General features: G+C 47.6%; 2 protein-coding genes across 7 annotated transcripts in view; one reads left to right on the forward strand and one right to left on the reverse strand.

The window, feature by feature from the left end:
- LOC139424237 (uncharacterized) overlaps positions 1-16,619 on the forward strand; it is a 511,968-nt gene that overhangs the window by 212,847 nt on the left and 282,502 nt on the right.
- The window catches only part of LOC139424376 (85/88 kDa calcium-independent phospholipase A2-like), a 31,013-nt gene that overhangs the window by 7,523 nt on the left and 6,871 nt on the right, over positions 1-16,619 (reverse strand). For 5 of the 6 annotated variants that reach the window (XM_071176135.1, XM_071176134.1, XM_071176133.1 and 2 more), the window contains exons 5-8: positions 13,980-14,167; positions 13,406-13,502; positions 5,301-5,483; positions 3,098-3,206 (exon numbers count right to left, since the gene is read on the reverse strand). In XM_071176135.1, the coding sequence (XP_071032236.1) occupies positions 3,098-3,206; positions 5,301-5,483; positions 13,406-13,502; positions 13,980-14,167 (577 nt within the window). Of the gene's footprint in view, positions 1-1,275; positions 1,399-3,097; positions 3,207-5,300; positions 5,484-13,405; positions 13,503-13,979; positions 14,168-16,619 lie in introns of all 6 variants that reach the window. The other variant, XM_071176131.1, reaches the window with a different exon arrangement.

Here is a 16,619-nt window from a genome sequence, read left to right on the forward strand (position 1 = left end):
GAGGAGGGAGAGAGAGGAGAGGGAGAGAGGAGAGGGAGAGAGGAGAGGAGAGGGAGAGAGGAGAGGAGAGAGAGGAGAGAGGAGAGGGGAGAGAGGAGAGAGGAGGGAGAGAGGAGGGAGAGATGAGGGAGAGATGAGGGAGAGATGAGGGAGAGAGGAGAGGAGAGGAGAGGAGGAGAGGAGAGGAGGAGAGGAGAGGAGAGGAGAGAGGAGACTTCAGTAACAAAAAGAGAGAAAACAAAAAGAGGGGATGAAAGAAATGATAAAACACCATCAGATAAAGGAGGGGTCATAGAAGAGGGAGGGAGGGAGGTTCTGGGGTATTGGGGTTGGGGGTCAGAGAAGAGGGAGGGAGGGAGGGAGGTTCTGGGGTATGGGGGTTGGGGGTCAGAGAAGAGAGAGGGAGGGAGGTTCTGGGGTATTGGGGTTGGGGGTCAGAGAAGAGCGAGGGAGGTTCTGGGGTATTGAGGTTGGGGGTCAGAGAAGAGAGAGGGAGGGTGGTTCTGGGGTATGGGGGTTGGGGGTCAGAGTAGAGAGAAGGAGGGTGGTTCTGGGGTATTGGGGTTGGGGTTCAGAGAAGAGAGAGGGAGGGTGGTTCTGGGGTATTGGGGGTCAGAGAAGAGAGAGGGAGGGAGGTTCTGGGCTATTGGGGTTGGAGTTCAGAGAAGAGAGAGGGAGGGTGGTTCTGGGGTATTGGGGTTGGGGGTCAGAGAAGAGAGAGGGAGGGTGGTTCTGGGGTATTGGTGTTGGGGGTCGGAGAAGAGAGAGGGAGGTTCTGGGGTATTGGGGTTGGGGTCAGAGAAGAGAGAGGGAGGTTCTGGGGTATTGGGGTTGGGGTCAGAGAAGAGAGAGGGAGGGTGGTTCTGGGGTATTGGGGTTGGGGGTCAGAGAAGAGAGAGGGAGGTTCTGGGGTATTGGGGTTGGGGTCAGAGAAGAGAGAGGGAGGTTCTGGGAAATTGGGGTTGGGGGTCAGAAAAGAGAGAGGGAGGTTCTGGGTATTGGGGTTGGGGTCAGAGAAGAGAGAGGGAGGTTCTGGGGTATGGGGGCGGGGTCAGCGGGTGAAAGATTAAATGGTATCAGGGCCTGTATTCATAAAGCATCTCAGAGTAGGAGTGCTGATCTACGATCAGATCCCCTCTATCAAACTCATTATGATCAGAACGGCAAAAACTGATCCTAGCACTCCTACTCTGAAATGCTTGATACATACTGTATGTCCCCAGGAGGAGAAGGGTCAGAGAGACATTTGGGGTTTGAGGATGGGGGGGGCTTTACCGATGCCTGGTGACGAAGCAACCTTCTTGGGGGGAGGATGGGAGTTGAGGGGGGAGGAGGGTGGGGCGCACCGCTGTACCCCTACACTACACAGCATGTCCAGTAGCACCTTTCTGTTGGAGCCTTCAGTCAATCAACACACCAAGCCACAGGGTTAGAGACATGCACACACAATGACAGGCAGGAAGGAGAGAGGAGAGAGAAGAGAGAAGAGCGAAGAGAGGAGAGAGAAGAGGGGAGAGGGGAGAAAGAGAGGGGGAGTGAAGAGATAGAGTGAGAGAAAGAGGTAGATAGGTGGAGGTTGAGAGAGAGAGAACGAGAGAGTGAAAGAGTAGGAGAGAGTGGGAAGAGAAGAGAGCAAAATGTTCAATTTCACAAACCGTCAGTTACAGAGAAAGACAGTTGGAGAGACAGAGGAGTGGTCAAACAGATCATACAGACATTCACACTGACACACAAACAATCACACATGCAGATTTGAACACGCATAGTTTCCATAGAAAGACATATGTAACATGTATTATTTTGTATTGAGACATTATCAATCAATAAAAACGATATAAATGTATAACCATGGAAACCACAACAGAGGGGTTGATTGACATGGACAATAACTTTAAAAAATACAGAAATTAACACCAGGTGACAGGTTTGATAGGACGTAGCTAACTTTCAATACGACCTGCTTGCTAAAATCCCTGCTTGCTCACGTTAGTTAGCTTGTTTTTCAATTCTGACTTGCAAGCTAACGTCAGCTAGCTAGCATTCTGACTTGCAAGCTAACGTCAGCTAGCTAGCATTCGAGGGCGGACTGTTCTCATGAACGGTTATTGTGTAATGTAAAAATAAATGAAGGATCCAACTATGTTGTTAATTTGTCTCATGTCTCACTACGGCAGTATGCTACGGATTGTCCGTGTGCTAGCTAAGAGCAACAAACCCACACAGGCTAAACGTGAAAGCATCCAGCACTGATTAGCTTTCATTAGCGATATTAATGCTATAAACCACTGATAATGTTCTGAAATAACATGATATATTTCTTTGATTGTATATACATAGTCTTAGCAAGCTCTTTGGTAGCAAGCTAAGCTTTTTCAGCTATAATGTTCAGCTACCTCGCTAGCTTTACAAACGTTAGCTTAGCTAGGAACCCGTCTCAGGCTGCTGGCTTCCTAAGTGACAGTGGCTGACAAATCAAGTGTTGGTGGAAAAAACCCAGGAAATAGTCATTCCCAGAAAGTCCCCCGCAATTTGACCCACCCTCGAGCGAAAGGCCTATGATAATTTCAGCACATTTCAAACAGCTGATTAATCAATGTAATCGAGGCAAAGAGCAGAGTTCACGTGATCAATGAATACAATACACTGTAGTTAATGTTATATTAATGTTCACACAGCCTTAACACATACATGCTATATCATCCACAATAACACATGCTTTTGAATTCATTAACATCCACATCAACGTGAGATTGTTGTTGTGTTAGGATTCATTCATCTGCTGGCTTGTGACGTCACCGTTTTATAAAGGCACTTTCACTAATTCATCCACCCATTCATTCCTTCCTTCCCTTTGCTCACTCTATCCCTCCATCCACCCATTCATTCCCTTTGCTCACTCTATCCCTCCATCCACCCATTCATTCCTTCCTTCCCTTTGCTCACTATATCCCTCCATCCACCTACTCTATTCCCTTCCCTCTTGACCCCTCCCCCCAATCCCTCTCACCTTTACTAGTGCGTGATGCTTTGAGTCCAGGTGTCTCACCCTCTCCCCCATCCTCCCTTTTCCCTCCCTCCTCTCTTTCTTCCCTCTCACCTTTACTAGTGCGTGCTGCTATCAACCCGGGAGTCTCTCCCAGGTCATTGTGTATCTCCACGTCGGCTCCAAACACGATCAGAGCCTTGATCAGTTCCATGTGGTCCATCTGTAAGTAGCGAAACAGCAGGGGTCAGAGAGTAAAGGTCAAGGAGGGGAAGGAGGGGTAAGAGAGAAAAACAAGGGGTCATGAACGGAAAGGGGACTATGTAGTGTCCAAATTCTAACCCTAGACCGTACCCCTAATCATTCCCATCTAACCCTAGACCGTACCCCTAATCATTCCCGTCTAACCCTAGACCGTACCCCTAATCATTCCCGTCTAACCCTAGACCGTACCCCTAATCATTCCCGTCTAACCCTAGACCGTACCCCTAATCATTCCCATCTAACCCTAGACCGTACCCCTAATCATTCCCATCTAACCCTAGACCGGACCCCTAATCATTCCCGTCTAACCCTAGACCGGACTCCTAATCATTCTCGTCTAACCCTAGACCGGACCCCTAATCATTCCCATCTAACCCTAGACCGGACCCCTAATCATTCCCATCTAACCCTAGACCGGACCCCTAATCATTCCCATCTAACCCTAATCATTCCAGTCTAACCCTAGACCGTACCCCTAATCATTCCCATCTAACCCCTAATCATTTGTCATATTGTTGAGAGGATTCATATGTTTGAGATAAAGAGGAAGGTTACTGAAGCATTAAACTTCCACTGAGTGCAACAAACACACCCTCCCTAACTTCATAGCCAGAGGCAGGGCCTTGTTTCCTCTCTGTGTGACACACACACACACCCTCCCTACCTTCATAGCCAGAGGCAGGGCCTTGTTTCCTCTCTGTGTGACACACACACACACACACACACACACACACACACACACACACACACACACACCCTCCCTACCTTCATAGCCAGAGGCAGGGCCGTGTTTCCTCTCTGTGTGACACACACACACACACACCCTCCCTACCTTCATAGCCAGAGGCAGGGCCGTGTTTCCTCTCTGTGTGTGACACACACACACACCACACACACACCCTACCTTCATAGCCAGAGGCAGGGCCGTGTTTCCTCTCTGTGTGACACACACACACACACACACCCTCCCTACCTTCATAGCCAGAGGCAGGGCCTTGTTTCCTCTCTGTGTGACACACACACACACACACACACCCTCCCTACCTTCATAGCCAGGGCCGTGTTTCCTCTCTGTGTGACACACACACACCCTCCCTACCTTCATAGCCAGAGGCAGGGCCGTGTTTCCTCTCTGTGTGACACACACACACACACACACACACACACACACACCCTCCCTACCTTCATAGCCAGAGGCAGGGCCGTGTTTCCTCTCTGTGTGTGACACACACACAGACACCACACACACACCCTACCTTCATAGCCAGAGGCATGGCCGTGTTTCCTCTCTGTGTGACACACACACACACACACCCACCCACACACACCCTCCCTACCTTCATAGCCAGAGGCAGGGCCGTGTTTCCTCTCTGTGTGTGACACACACACACACACACACACCCTCCCTACCTTCATAGCCAGGGCCGTGTTTCCTCTCTGTGTGACACACACACACCCTCCCTACCTTCATAGCCAGAGGCAGGGCCGTGTTTCCTCTCTGTGTGACACACACACACACACACACACACACACACACCCTCCCTACCTTCATAGCCAGAGGCAGGGCCGTGTTTCCTCTCTGTGTGTGACACACACACAGACACCACACACACACCCTACCTTCATAGCCAGAGGCATGGCCGTGTTTCCTCTCTGTGTGACACACACACACACACACCCACCCACACACACCCTCCCTACCTTCATAGCCAGAGGCAGGGCCGTGTTTCCTCTCTGTGTGTGACACACACACACACACAGACACCACACACACACCCTACCTTCATAGCCAGAGGCAGGGCTGTGTTTCCTCTCTGTGCGTGACACACACACACCCTCCATACCTTCATAGCCAGAGGCAGGGCCGTGTTTGCTCTCTGTGTGTGACACAAACACCACACACACCCTCCCTACCTTCATAGCCAGGGCCGTGTTTCCTCTCTGTGTGTGACACACACACACACACTACCTTCATAGCCAGAGTCGTGTTTCCTCTCTGTGTGTGACACACACACACACCCCACACACACACACACACACACACACCACATACCTTCATAGCCAGATGCAGGGCTGTGTTCCCATCCTGACCCTTGAGGTTGGGTTCCCCCCCGTGTGTGAGTAGCACCATGGAAGCATCGAAGCGCCCCCTCTTGGTCAGGACGTGCAGTGCACTCTCCCCTGTCTTACTGAGGTAGTTCACCAAGCAACCTCGTTCCAGCAGCGTACGACACATCTAGAGGAGGGAGGGGAATGGGTAGAGAAAGGGTGGAGAAGTAGGGGGGGAGGGAGGGAGGGAGGGAAAGCATGATAGCCATGTTTAACACAGACTTTAAATAATATCTGTTTGACCATAACCTGATACATAGAAACAAGTAGGTACTTCAGGTTTCAGTACGTTTAACTAGCAACAACATGTTGTCCCCCACAGAATGATACAGCGCCCCCTTGGCCCACTCAGTGTAGTTTTGTCAAACGTTGGATCTCCACAGCGAGATGCATTCACCCCAGTATCCTGTTTCTCATGAGGAGAAGCATATACAGTACAAAGTGTCAGGACTGGAGCACAACGGGACAGGAGAAATGCTCGTTCAAACTTTCTCAGTTCAGCTGATTACTATATCGCCCCCTTCGGGCCAATCAGTGTCGTTTCGCAAATGCCGTATCTCCATGGCAAGACGCATCACTCACCAGAGTTTCATAAAAAAAGTCAAATAAATCAGGCGAGTGGTGTCTGAGATATGGCGTGTGACTAACATACGTACCAGGGTTTCCGTTAGGAAAGAGACCCAGTAGGGCGTCCACCCACAATGCTCAGAGTGACAGAATTCACATTTAGATGATGGTAATTGATCGTAACATAACGAGCAGCTCCTGTAATGAAGCAGCCAAAACAACGTCATGTAAAACACTAGGATGAGTTTCTAACATGACTAATGTGGCTTTGGCTTCTGGACAACGAAAGAACGTCAAAAACCAATACAACAGGAGAGAAACGCCAGTTTCAATGGGGAAGACTTTATAAAATAACTGCTTCTGCTTTTGTACGGTGGGATTTTGGCTACTTTGAAGCAAGGTAAGACATGCCTCATAATATGAAGTAAAACGTTCAGGTTTCAAACAACGAAGTATATGTTTTCAAAATGCATGCTGCCTCCAGCTCATTGTAAAGTGGAGGGTGACACGTTGATAGTCTCCCTACCGTTTGTAATGCACTGGAACGGCGATTGGGAGGTGCATTTCCATTATCAATTAAGATTTTAAAAATTGTAGCATTTCTTTTTACACAATTAGGCAAATTAAACTATAAACAGACAATTTGGCATCCAAAACATTTATCATTTTTACATCGGCCAAATGTCGGTAAATGGAAACCCTGGTACGCATGTTAGTAGGTACGAACGGACGGATCCAAAGTTCTTCCGATATTATCATGGAGGGGCAATTCAAATATATCACAATTCATTTTGGGTGAAAAAGTATAAGTGTAATTGTAAAGTGTTCCCCTCTACAGTCTTGTCATTGTAAAGTGTTCCCCTCTACAGTCTTGTCATTGTAAAGTGTTCCCCTCTGCAGTCTTGTCATTGTAAAGTGTTCCCCTCTACAGTCTTGTCATTGTAAAGTGTTCCCCTCTACCTCTGCAGTCTTGTCATTGTAAAGTCTTCCCCTCTACCTCTACAATCTTGTCATTGTAAAGTGTTCCCCTCTACCTAAGCAGTCTTGTCATTGTAAAGTGTTCCCCTCTGCAGTCTTGCCATTGTAAAGTGTTCCCCTCTGCAGTCTTGCCATTGTAAAGTGTTCCCCTCTACAGTCTTGTCATTGTAAAGTGTTCCCCTCTACCTCTGTAGTCTTGTCATTGTAAAGTGTTCCCCTCTACCTCTACAGTCTTGTCATTGTAAAGTGTTCCCCTCTGCAGTCTTGTCATTGTAAAGTGTTCCCCTCTACAGTCTTGTCATTGTAAAGTGTTCCCCTCTACAGTCTTGTCATTGTAAAGTGTTCCCCTCTACAGTCTTGTCATTGTAAAGTGTTCCCCTCTACCTCTGCAGTCTTGTCATTGTAAAGTCTTCCCCTCTACAGTCTTGTCATTGTAAAGTGTTCCCCTCTACCTCTGCAGTCTTGTCATTGTAAAGTGTTCCCCTCTAGTCTTGTCATTGTAAAGTGTTCCCCTCTACAGTCTTGTCATTGTAAAGTGTTCCCCTCTGCAGTCTTGTCATTGTAAAGTGTTCCCCTCTACAGTCTTGTCATTGTAAAGTGTTCCCCTCTAGTCTTGTCATTGTAAAGTGTTCCCCTCTACAGTCTTGTCATTGTAAAGTGTTCCCCTCTACCTCTGCAGTCTTGTCATTGTAAAGTGTTCCCCTCTACCTCTGCAGTCTTGTCATTGTAAAGTGTTCCCCTCTAGTCTTGTCATTGTAAAGTGTTCCCCTCTGCAGTCTTGTCATTGTAAAGTGTTCCCCTCTAGTGTTGTCATTGTAAAGTGTTCCCCTCTACAGTCGTGTCATTGTAAAGTGTTCCCCTCTACAGTCTTGTCATTGTAAAGTGTTCCCCTCTACAGTCTTGTCATTGTAAAGTGTTCCCCTCTACAGTCTTGTCATTGTAAAGTGTTCCCCTCTGCAGTCTTGTCATTGTAAAGTGTTCCCCTCTACAGTCTTGTCATTGTAAAGTGTTCCCCTCTAGTCTTGTCATTGTAAAGTGTTCCCCTCTACAGTCTTGTCATTGTAAAGTGTTCCCCTCTACCTCTGCAGTCTTGTCATTGTAAAGTGTTCCCTCTCTACAGTCTTGTCATTGTAAAGTGTTCCCCTCTGCAGTCTTCTCATTGTAAAGTGTTCCCCTCTACCTCTACAGTCTTGTCATTGTAAAGTGTTCCCCTCTACCTCTGCAGTCTTGTCATTGTAAAGTGTTCCCCTCTACAGTCTTGTCATTGTAAAGTGTTCCCCTCTGCAGTCTTGTCATTGTAAAGTGTTCCCCTCTACAGTCTTGTCATTGTAAAGTGTTCCCCTCTACAGTCGTGTCATTGTAAAGTGTTCCCCTCTACAGTCTTGTCATTGTAAAGTGTTCCCCTCTACAGTCGTGTCATTGTAAAGTGTTCCCCTCTACAGTCTTGTCATTGTAAAGTGTTCCCCTCTACAGTCTTGTCATTGTAAAGTGTTCCCCTCTGCAGTCTTGTCATTGTAAAGTGTTCCCCTCTACAGTCGTGTCATTGTAAAGTGTTCCCCTCTACAGTCTTGTCATTGTAAAGTGTTCCCCTCTGCAGTCTTGTCATTGTAAAGTGTTCCCCTCTACCTCTACAGTCTTGTAATTGTAAAGTGTTCCCCTCTACCGTCTTGTCATTGTAAAGTGTTCCCCTCTACAGTCTTGTCATTGTAAAGTGTTCCCCTCTACAGTCTTGTCATTGTAAAGTGTTCCCCTCTACAGTCTTGTAATTGTAAAGTGTTCCCCTCTACAGTCTTGTCATTGTAAAGTGTTCCCCTCTACAGTCTTGTCATTGTAAAGTGTTCCCCTCTACAGTCTTGTCATTGTAAAGTGTTCCCCTCTACCTCTGCAGTCTTGTCATTGTAAAGTGTTCCCTCTCTACAGTCTTGTCATTGTAAAGTGTTCCCCTCTGCAGTCTTGTCATTGTAAAGTGTTCCCCTCTACCTCTACAGTCTTGTCATTGTAAAGTGTTCCCCTCTACCTCTGCAGTCTTGTCATTGTAAAGTGTTCCCCTCTACAGTCTTGTCATTGTAAAGTGTTCCCCTCTGCAGTCTTGTCATTGTAAAGTGTTCCCCTCTACAGTCTTGTCATTGTAAAGTGTTCCCCTCTACAGTCGTGTCATTGTAAAGTGTTCCCCTCTACAGTCGTGTCATTGTAAAGTGTTCCCCTCTACAGTCTTGTCATTGTAAAGTGTTCCCCTCTACAGTCTTGTCATTGTAAAGTGTTCCCCTCTACAGTCTTGTCATTGTAAAGTGTTCCCCTCTACAGTCGTGTCATTGTAAAGTGTTCCCCTCTACAGTCGTGTCATTGTAAAGTGTTCCCCTCTACCTCTGCAGTCTTGTCATTGTAAAGTGTTCCCCTCTACAGTCTTGTCATTGTAAAGTGGTCCCCTCTACCTCTACAGTCTTGTCATTGTAAAGTGTTCCCCTCTACAGTCTTGTCCTTGTAAAGTGTTCCCCTCTACCTCTGCAGTCTTGTCATTGTAAAGTGTTCCCCTCTACAGTCTTGTCATTGTAAAGTGTTCCCCTCTACCTCTACAGTCTTGTCATTGTAAAGTGTTCCCCTCTACCTCTACAGTCTTGTCATTGTAAAGTGTTCCCCTCTACAGTCTTGTCCTTGTAAAGTGTTCCCCTCTACCTCTGCAGTCTTGTCATTGTAAAGTGTTCCCCTCTACAGTCTTGTCATTGTAAAGTGTTCCCCTCTACCTCTACAGTCTTGTCATTGTAAAGTGTTCCCCTCTACCTCTGCAGTCTTGTCATTGTAAAGTGTTCCCCTCTACAGTCTTGTCATTGTAAAGTGTTCCCCTCTACCTCTACAGTCTTGTCATTGTAAAGTGTTCCCCTCTGCAGTCTTGTCATTGTAAAGTGTTCCCCTCTACAGTCTTGTCATTGTAAAGTGTTCCCCTCTACAGTCTTGTCATTGTAAAGTGTTCCCCTCTACAGTCTTGTCATTGTAAAGTGTTCCCCTCTACAGTCGTGTCATTGTAAAGTGTTCCCCTCTACAGTCTTGTCATTGTAAAGTGTTCCCCTCTACAGTCTTGTCATTGTAAAGTGTTCCCCTCTGCAGTCTTGTCATTGTAAAGTGTTCCCCTCTGCAGTCTTGTCATTGTAAAGTGTTCCCCTCTACAGTCTTGTCATTGTAAAGTGTTCCCCTCTACCTCTACAGTCTTGTCATTGTAAAGTGTTCCCCTCTACAGTCTTGTCATTGTAAAGTGTTCCCCTCTACAGTCTTGTCATTGTAAAGTGTTCCCCTCTACAGTCTTGTCATTGTAAAGTGTTCCCCTCTACAGTCTTGTCATTGTAAAGTGTTCCCCTCTACAGTCTTGTCATTGTAAAGTGTTCCCCTCTACAGTCTTGTCATTTTAAAGTGTTCCCCTCTACAGTCTTGTCATTGTAAAGTGTTCCCCTCTACAGTCTTGTCATTGTAAAGTGTTCCCCTCTACCTCTGCAGTCTTGTCATTGTAAAGTGTTCCCCTCTACAGTCTTGTCATTGTAAAGTGTTCCCCTCTACAGTCTTGTCATTGTAAAGTGTTCCCCTCTACAGTCTTGTCATTGTAAAGTGTTCCCCTCTACCTCTACAGTCTTGTCATTGTAAAGTGTTCCCCTCTACCTCTGCAGTCTTGTCATTGTAAAGTGTTCCCCTCTACCTCTGCAGTCTTGTCATTGTAAAGTGTTCCCCTCTACAGTCTTGTCATTGTAAAGTGTTCCCCTCTACCTCTACAGTCTTGTCATTGTAAAGTGTTCCCCTCTACAGTCTTGTCATTGTAAAGTGTTCCCCTCTACAGTCTTGTCATTGTAAAGTGTTCCCCTCTACAGTCTTGTCATTGTAAAGTGTTCCCCTCTACAGTCTTGTCATTGTAAAGTGTTCCCCTCCCTTGTCATTGTAAAGTGTTCCCCTCTACAGTAAAGTGTTCCCCTCTACAGTCTTGTCATTGTAAAGTGTTCCCCTCTACCTTGTCATTGTAAAGTGTTCAGTCTTGTCATTGTAAAGTGTTCCCCTCTACAGTCTCTTGCAGTCTTGTCATTGTAAAGTGTTCCCCTCTACAGTCTTGTCATTGTAAAGTGTTCCCCTCTACCTCTTGTAGTCTTGTCATTGTAAAGTGTTCCCCTCTACAGTCTTGTCATTGTAAAGTGTTCCCCTCTACAGTCTTGTCATTGTAAAGTGTTCCCCTCTGCAGTCTTGTCATTGTAAAGTGTTCCCCTCTACAGTCTTGTCATTGTAAAGTGTTCCCCTCTACAGTCTTGTCATTGTAAAGTGTTCCCCTCTACAGTCTTGTCATTGTAAAGTGTTCCCCTCTACAGTCTTGTCATTGTAAAGTGTTCCCCTCTACAGTCTTGTCATTGTAAAGTGTTCCCCTCTACAGTCTTGTCATTGTAAAGTGTTCCCCTCTACAGTCTTGTCATTGTAAAGTGTTCCCCTCTACCTCTACAGTCTTGTCATTGTAAAGTGTTCCCCTCTACCTCTGCAGTCTTGTCATTGTAAAGTGTTCCCCTCTACCTCTGCAGTCTTGTCATTGTAAAGTGTTCCCCTCTACAGTCTTGTCATTGTAAAGTGTTCCCCTCTACAGTCGTGTCATTGTAAAGTGTTCCCCTCTACAGTCGTGTCATTGTAAAGTGTTCCCCTCTACAGTCGTGTCATTGTAAAGTGTTCCCCTCTACAGTCTTGTCATTGTAAAGTGTTCCCCTCTACAGTCTTGTCATTGTAAAGTGTTCCCCTCTACAGTCTTGTCATTGTAAAGTGTTCCCCTCTACAGTCTTGTCATTGTAAAGTGTTCCCCTCTACAGTCGTGTCATTGTAAAGTGTTCCCCTCTACAGTCGTGTCATTGTAAAGTGTTCCCCTCTACAGTCTTGTCATTGTAAAGTGTTCCCCTCTGCAGTCTTGTCATTGTAAAGTGTTCCCCTCTGCAGTCTTGTCATTGTAAAGTGTTCCCCTCTACAGTCTTGTCATTGTAAAGTGTTCCCCTCTACCTCTACAGTCTTGTAATTGTAAAGTGTTCCCCTCTACAGTCTTGTCATTGTAAAGTGTTCCCCTCTACAGTCTTGTCATTGTAAAGTGTTCCCCTCTACAGTCTTGTCATTGTAAAGTGTTCCCCTCTACAGTCTTGTCATTTTAAAGTGTTCTTGTCTTGTCATTGTAAAGTGTTCCCCTCTACAGTCTTGTCATTGTAAAGTGTTCCCCTCTACAGTCTTGTCATTGTAAAGTGTTCCCCTCTACAGTCTTGTCATTGTAAAGTGTTCCCCTCTACAGTCTTGTCATTGTAAAGTGTTCCCCTCTACAGTCTTGTCATTGTAAAGTGTTCCCCTCTACAGTCTTGTCATTGTAAAGTGTTCCCCTCTACCTCTGCAGTCTTGTCATTGTAAAGTGTTCCCCTCTACCTCTGCAGACTTGTCATTGTAAAGTGTTCCCCTCTACCTCTGCAGTCTTGTCATTGTAAAGTGTTCCCCTCTGCAGTCTTGTCATTGTGTTCCCCTCTGCAAGTGTTTCCCCTCTGCAGTCTTGTCATTGTAAAGTGTTCCCCTCTACAGTCTTGTCATTGTAAAGTGTTCCCCTCTACCTCTACAGTCTTGTAATTGTAAAGTGTTCCCCTCTACAGTCTTGTCATTGTAAAGTGTTCCCCTCTACAGTCTTGTCATTGTAAAGTGTTCCCCTCTACAGTCTTGTCATTGTAAAGTGTTCCCCTCTACAGTCTTGTCATTTTAAAGTGTTCCCCTCTACAGTCTTGTCATTGTAAAGTGTTCCCCTCTACAGTCTTGTCATTGTAAAGTGTTCCCCTCTACCTCTGCAGTCTTGTCATTGTAAAGTGTTCCCCTCTACAGTCTTGTCATTGTAAAGTGTTCCCCTCTACAGTCTTGTCATTGTAAAGTGTTCCCCTCTACAGTCTTGTCATTGTACAGTCTTGTCATTGTAAAGTGTTCCCCTCTACCTCTACAGTCTTGTCATTGTAAAGTGTTCCCCTCTACCTCTGCAGTCTTGTCATTGTAAAGTGTTCCCCTCTACCTCTGCAGTCTTGTCATTGTAAAGTGTTCCCCTCTACAGTCTTGTCATTGTAAAGTGTTCCCCTCTACAGTCTTGTCATTGTAAAGTGTTCCCCTCTACAGTCTTGTCATTGTAAAGTGTTCCCCTCTACCTCTACAGTCTTGTCATTGTAAAGTGTTCCCCTCTACCTCTGCAGTCTTGTCATTGTAAAGTGTTCCCCTCTACCTCTGCAGTCTTGTCATTGTAAAGTGTTCCCCTCTACAGTCTTGTCATTGTAAAGTGTTCCCCTCTACCTCTACAGTCTTGTCATTGTAAAGTGTTCCCCTCTGCAGTCTTGTCATTGTAAAGTGTTCCCCTCTGCAGTCTTGTCATTGTAAAGTGTTCCCCTCTGCAGTCTTGTCATTGTAAAGTGTTCCCCTCTACAGTCTTGTCATTGTAAAGTGTTCCCCTCTACCTCTGCAGTCTTGTCATTGTAAAGTGTTCCCCTCTACCTCTGCAGTCTTGCACCAGTGTAGGGGGGTTCCTCCATAGACGGCATCTTCTACCTGTAGCTGACCTGGGTCTGCATCCAGGACAGCCTCAGCACAACTAGAGAGAGAGGGAAGGAGAGGAGGGAGAGGGCAGGAGAGGAGGGAGAGAGGAGCGGGAGAGGAGGGAGAGAGCGGGAGAGGAGGAAGGGAGCGGGAGAGGAGGAAGGGAGCGGGAGAGAGCGGGAGAGAGCGGGAGAGAGCGGGAGGGAGCGGGAGAGGAGGAAGGGAGCGGGAGAGGAGGAAGGGAGCGGGAGAGGAGGAAGGGAGCGGGAGAGGAGGAAGGGAGCGGGAGGAGGAAGAGGGGTAGAAAGAAGAGAGAGAATTGTAAACAATGTAGTGGAATCTTGTTTGACCTATCCAGCGCCTTCACATCTGCAAACACTGTGGGGAAAACAGGAGCTAGGGGGTAGATTTGGGACGGGGCAATCTCCGCTCACTACTCTACCACCAATAAGTGTTCTCCATTCTCCCTTAGCTAATGAAAGAGCCAATCAACATTCATCACCATTCCCTCTTTGCCAATCAGTGCCCTCACCTCTTCTCACTGTACTTCATGGCGGCGTGGATTGGGTAGCCCCTGCTCCCGATGATGTCACAGCGGGCTCCTCCCCCCAGGAGTGCGTTCACGGCCTCTACCCTCCCAAGGCGACAAGAAACATGGAGGGGCGTCTCCCCCGCCCCGTTCAGCTCATTCACCCCCGCACACATCCTACTGCACAACGCCTAGAGGAGGGAGAGACACCAAAAGCAGACACATTTTAATAGGGACCTTGCTGTAATTTCAACATTTTAATTGCAATTGCAATTGATGAAGGCCATCAATATGTTTTTAACTTGAAAAAGTGAATAAACATTGCATGTTTAACTGTGAGTGAGATCGTGACTATTCCCTCCCAAATGTGTATTAAACCCCCAGGCTGAAGCCCCAGGCTGAAACCCCAGGCTGAAACTCCAGGCTGAAGCCCCAGGCTGAAGCCCCAGGCTGAAACCCCAGGCTGAAACCCCAGGCTGAAGCCCCAGGCTGAAACCCCAGGCTGAAACCCCAGGCTGAAACCCCAGGCTGAAACCCCAGGCTGAAACCCCAGTCTGAAACCCCAGTCTGAAACCCCAGGCTGAAACCCCAGGCTGAAACCCCAGGCTGAAGCCCCAGGCTGAAGCCCCAGGCTGAAACCCCAGGCTGAAACCCCAGGCTGAAACCCCAGGCTGAAACCCCATTTAAAAGAAAGAAGGAAGGAACAGCAGAAGTACTGCAGCAGTCTTGTGGCTAAACTGAATGCAGGGAACAGACAGCGTTGTGTCCTAACAGCTATAGAGAGGTGACCCAGAGTCCTCAGTCTGACCTGTATAACAGCAGCCGGGTCCTGTCCCTGTCCTGACAGTTCTGGGCCCCGGCCGCAGCAGAGTATCTGGGACACACGGATCGGAGACACAGAGCTCTAATACTTCAACACGTACACTGCAAAGCAGGGTTGCATTCAACGGCAATCAAACAGAAGAAGAAAACAGGCCAAAACAGGCAGGGACCTAGCTGAATCTGTCCAACGAGAAACTCTCTTTTGCTTCAGTGTGGACTAATGAGTACCACCCAGCACTGGACTAAAAGAACTAGCACAGCCCTGCCTTGCATTCGCAGGAGTGTCAATGTCCCCTTTCTGAGACTGGATACCTGTGACTGGCACAACCCCCCGCTGCCTGGTTGATGTTAGCCTGCCATTAACCTGGCGTAGCAGGCATGAGACAAACGCCTGAGCGGAGTTCACACATTTTCAGTAGAAAAAGGAAGCTAGGTTGAAAATAGCTGTATCCCTGGAAACCGGGTTGTTGGCAACTCCACTCAGGCCAGCCTGCCCTATTCCCATGTAATGCAGTGTCTATGACTGTCATATTGGTATAGGTACACACTGGAACTTGTTACAGTGCATGGGACCTCTTTGTACACACACACACACACACACACACACACACACACACACACACACACACACACACACACACACACACACACACACACACACACACACACACACACACACACACACACACACACACACACACGAGTCCTGTTTGACAGCACAGTACATGGGCGTCTTACTGAGTATACCAAACATTAGGAACACCTTCCTAATTGACACAAACCAGTGTGCCTGGTAACTAACATACCCAGTTAAATATTTTGTCTGCCCATTCATCCTCTGAATGACACACACACAATCCATGTCTCACCTGTCTCAAGGCTTCAACATTCTTCTTTAACCCGTCTCCTCCCCTTCATCTTTAACCCGTCTGCTCCCCTTCATCTTTAACCCGTCTCCTCCCCCTTCATCTTTAACCCGTCTCCTCCCCCTTCATCTTTAACCCGTCTCCTCCCCCTCCATCTTTAACCCGTCTCCTCCCCCTCCATCTTTAACCCGTCTCCTCCCCCTCCATCTTTAACCCGTCTCCTCCCCCTCCATCTTTAACCCGTCTCCTCCCCTTCCATCTTTAACCCGTCTCCTCCCCTTCCATCTTTAACCCGTCTCCTCCCCCTTCCATCTTTAACCCGTCTCCTCCCCCTTCCATCTTTAACCCGTCTCCTCCCCCTTCCATCTTTAACCCGTCTCCTCCCCCTTCCATCTTTAACCCGTCTCCTCCCCCTTCCATCTTTAACCCGTCTCCTCCCCCTCCATCTTTAACCCGTCTCCTCCCCCTCCATCTTTAACCCGTCTCCTCCCCCTTCCATCTTTAACCCGTCTCCTCCCCCTTCCATCTTTAACCCGTCTCCTCCCCCTTCCATCTTTAACCCGTCTCCTCCCCCTTCCATCTTTAACCCGTCTCCTCCCCCTCCATCTTTAACCCGTCTCCTCCCCCTCCATCTTTAACCCGTCTCCTCCCCCTCCATCTTTAACCCGTCTCCTCCCCCTCCATCTTTAACCCGTCTCCTCCCCCTCCATCTTTAACCCGTCTCCTCCCCCTCCATCTTTAACCCGTCTCCTCCCCCTCCATCTTTAACCCGTCTCCTCCCCCTTCCATCTTTAACCCGTCTCCTCCCCCTTCCATCTTTAACCCGTCTCCTCCCCCTTCCATCTTTAACCCGTCTCCTCCCCCTTCCATCTTTAACCCGTCTCCTCCCCCTTCCATCTTTAACCCGTCTCCTCCCCCTTCCATCTTTAACCCGTCTCCTCCCCCTTCCATCTTT

Source organism: Oncorhynchus clarkii, chromosome 13, assembly GCF_045791955.1.
Source record: "Oncorhynchus clarkii lewisi isolate Uvic-CL-2024 chromosome 13, UVic_Ocla_1.0, whole genome shotgun sequence".
In the NCBI taxonomy this organism is placed as follows: domain Eukaryota; kingdom Metazoa; phylum Chordata; class Actinopteri; order Salmoniformes; family Salmonidae; genus Oncorhynchus; species Oncorhynchus clarkii.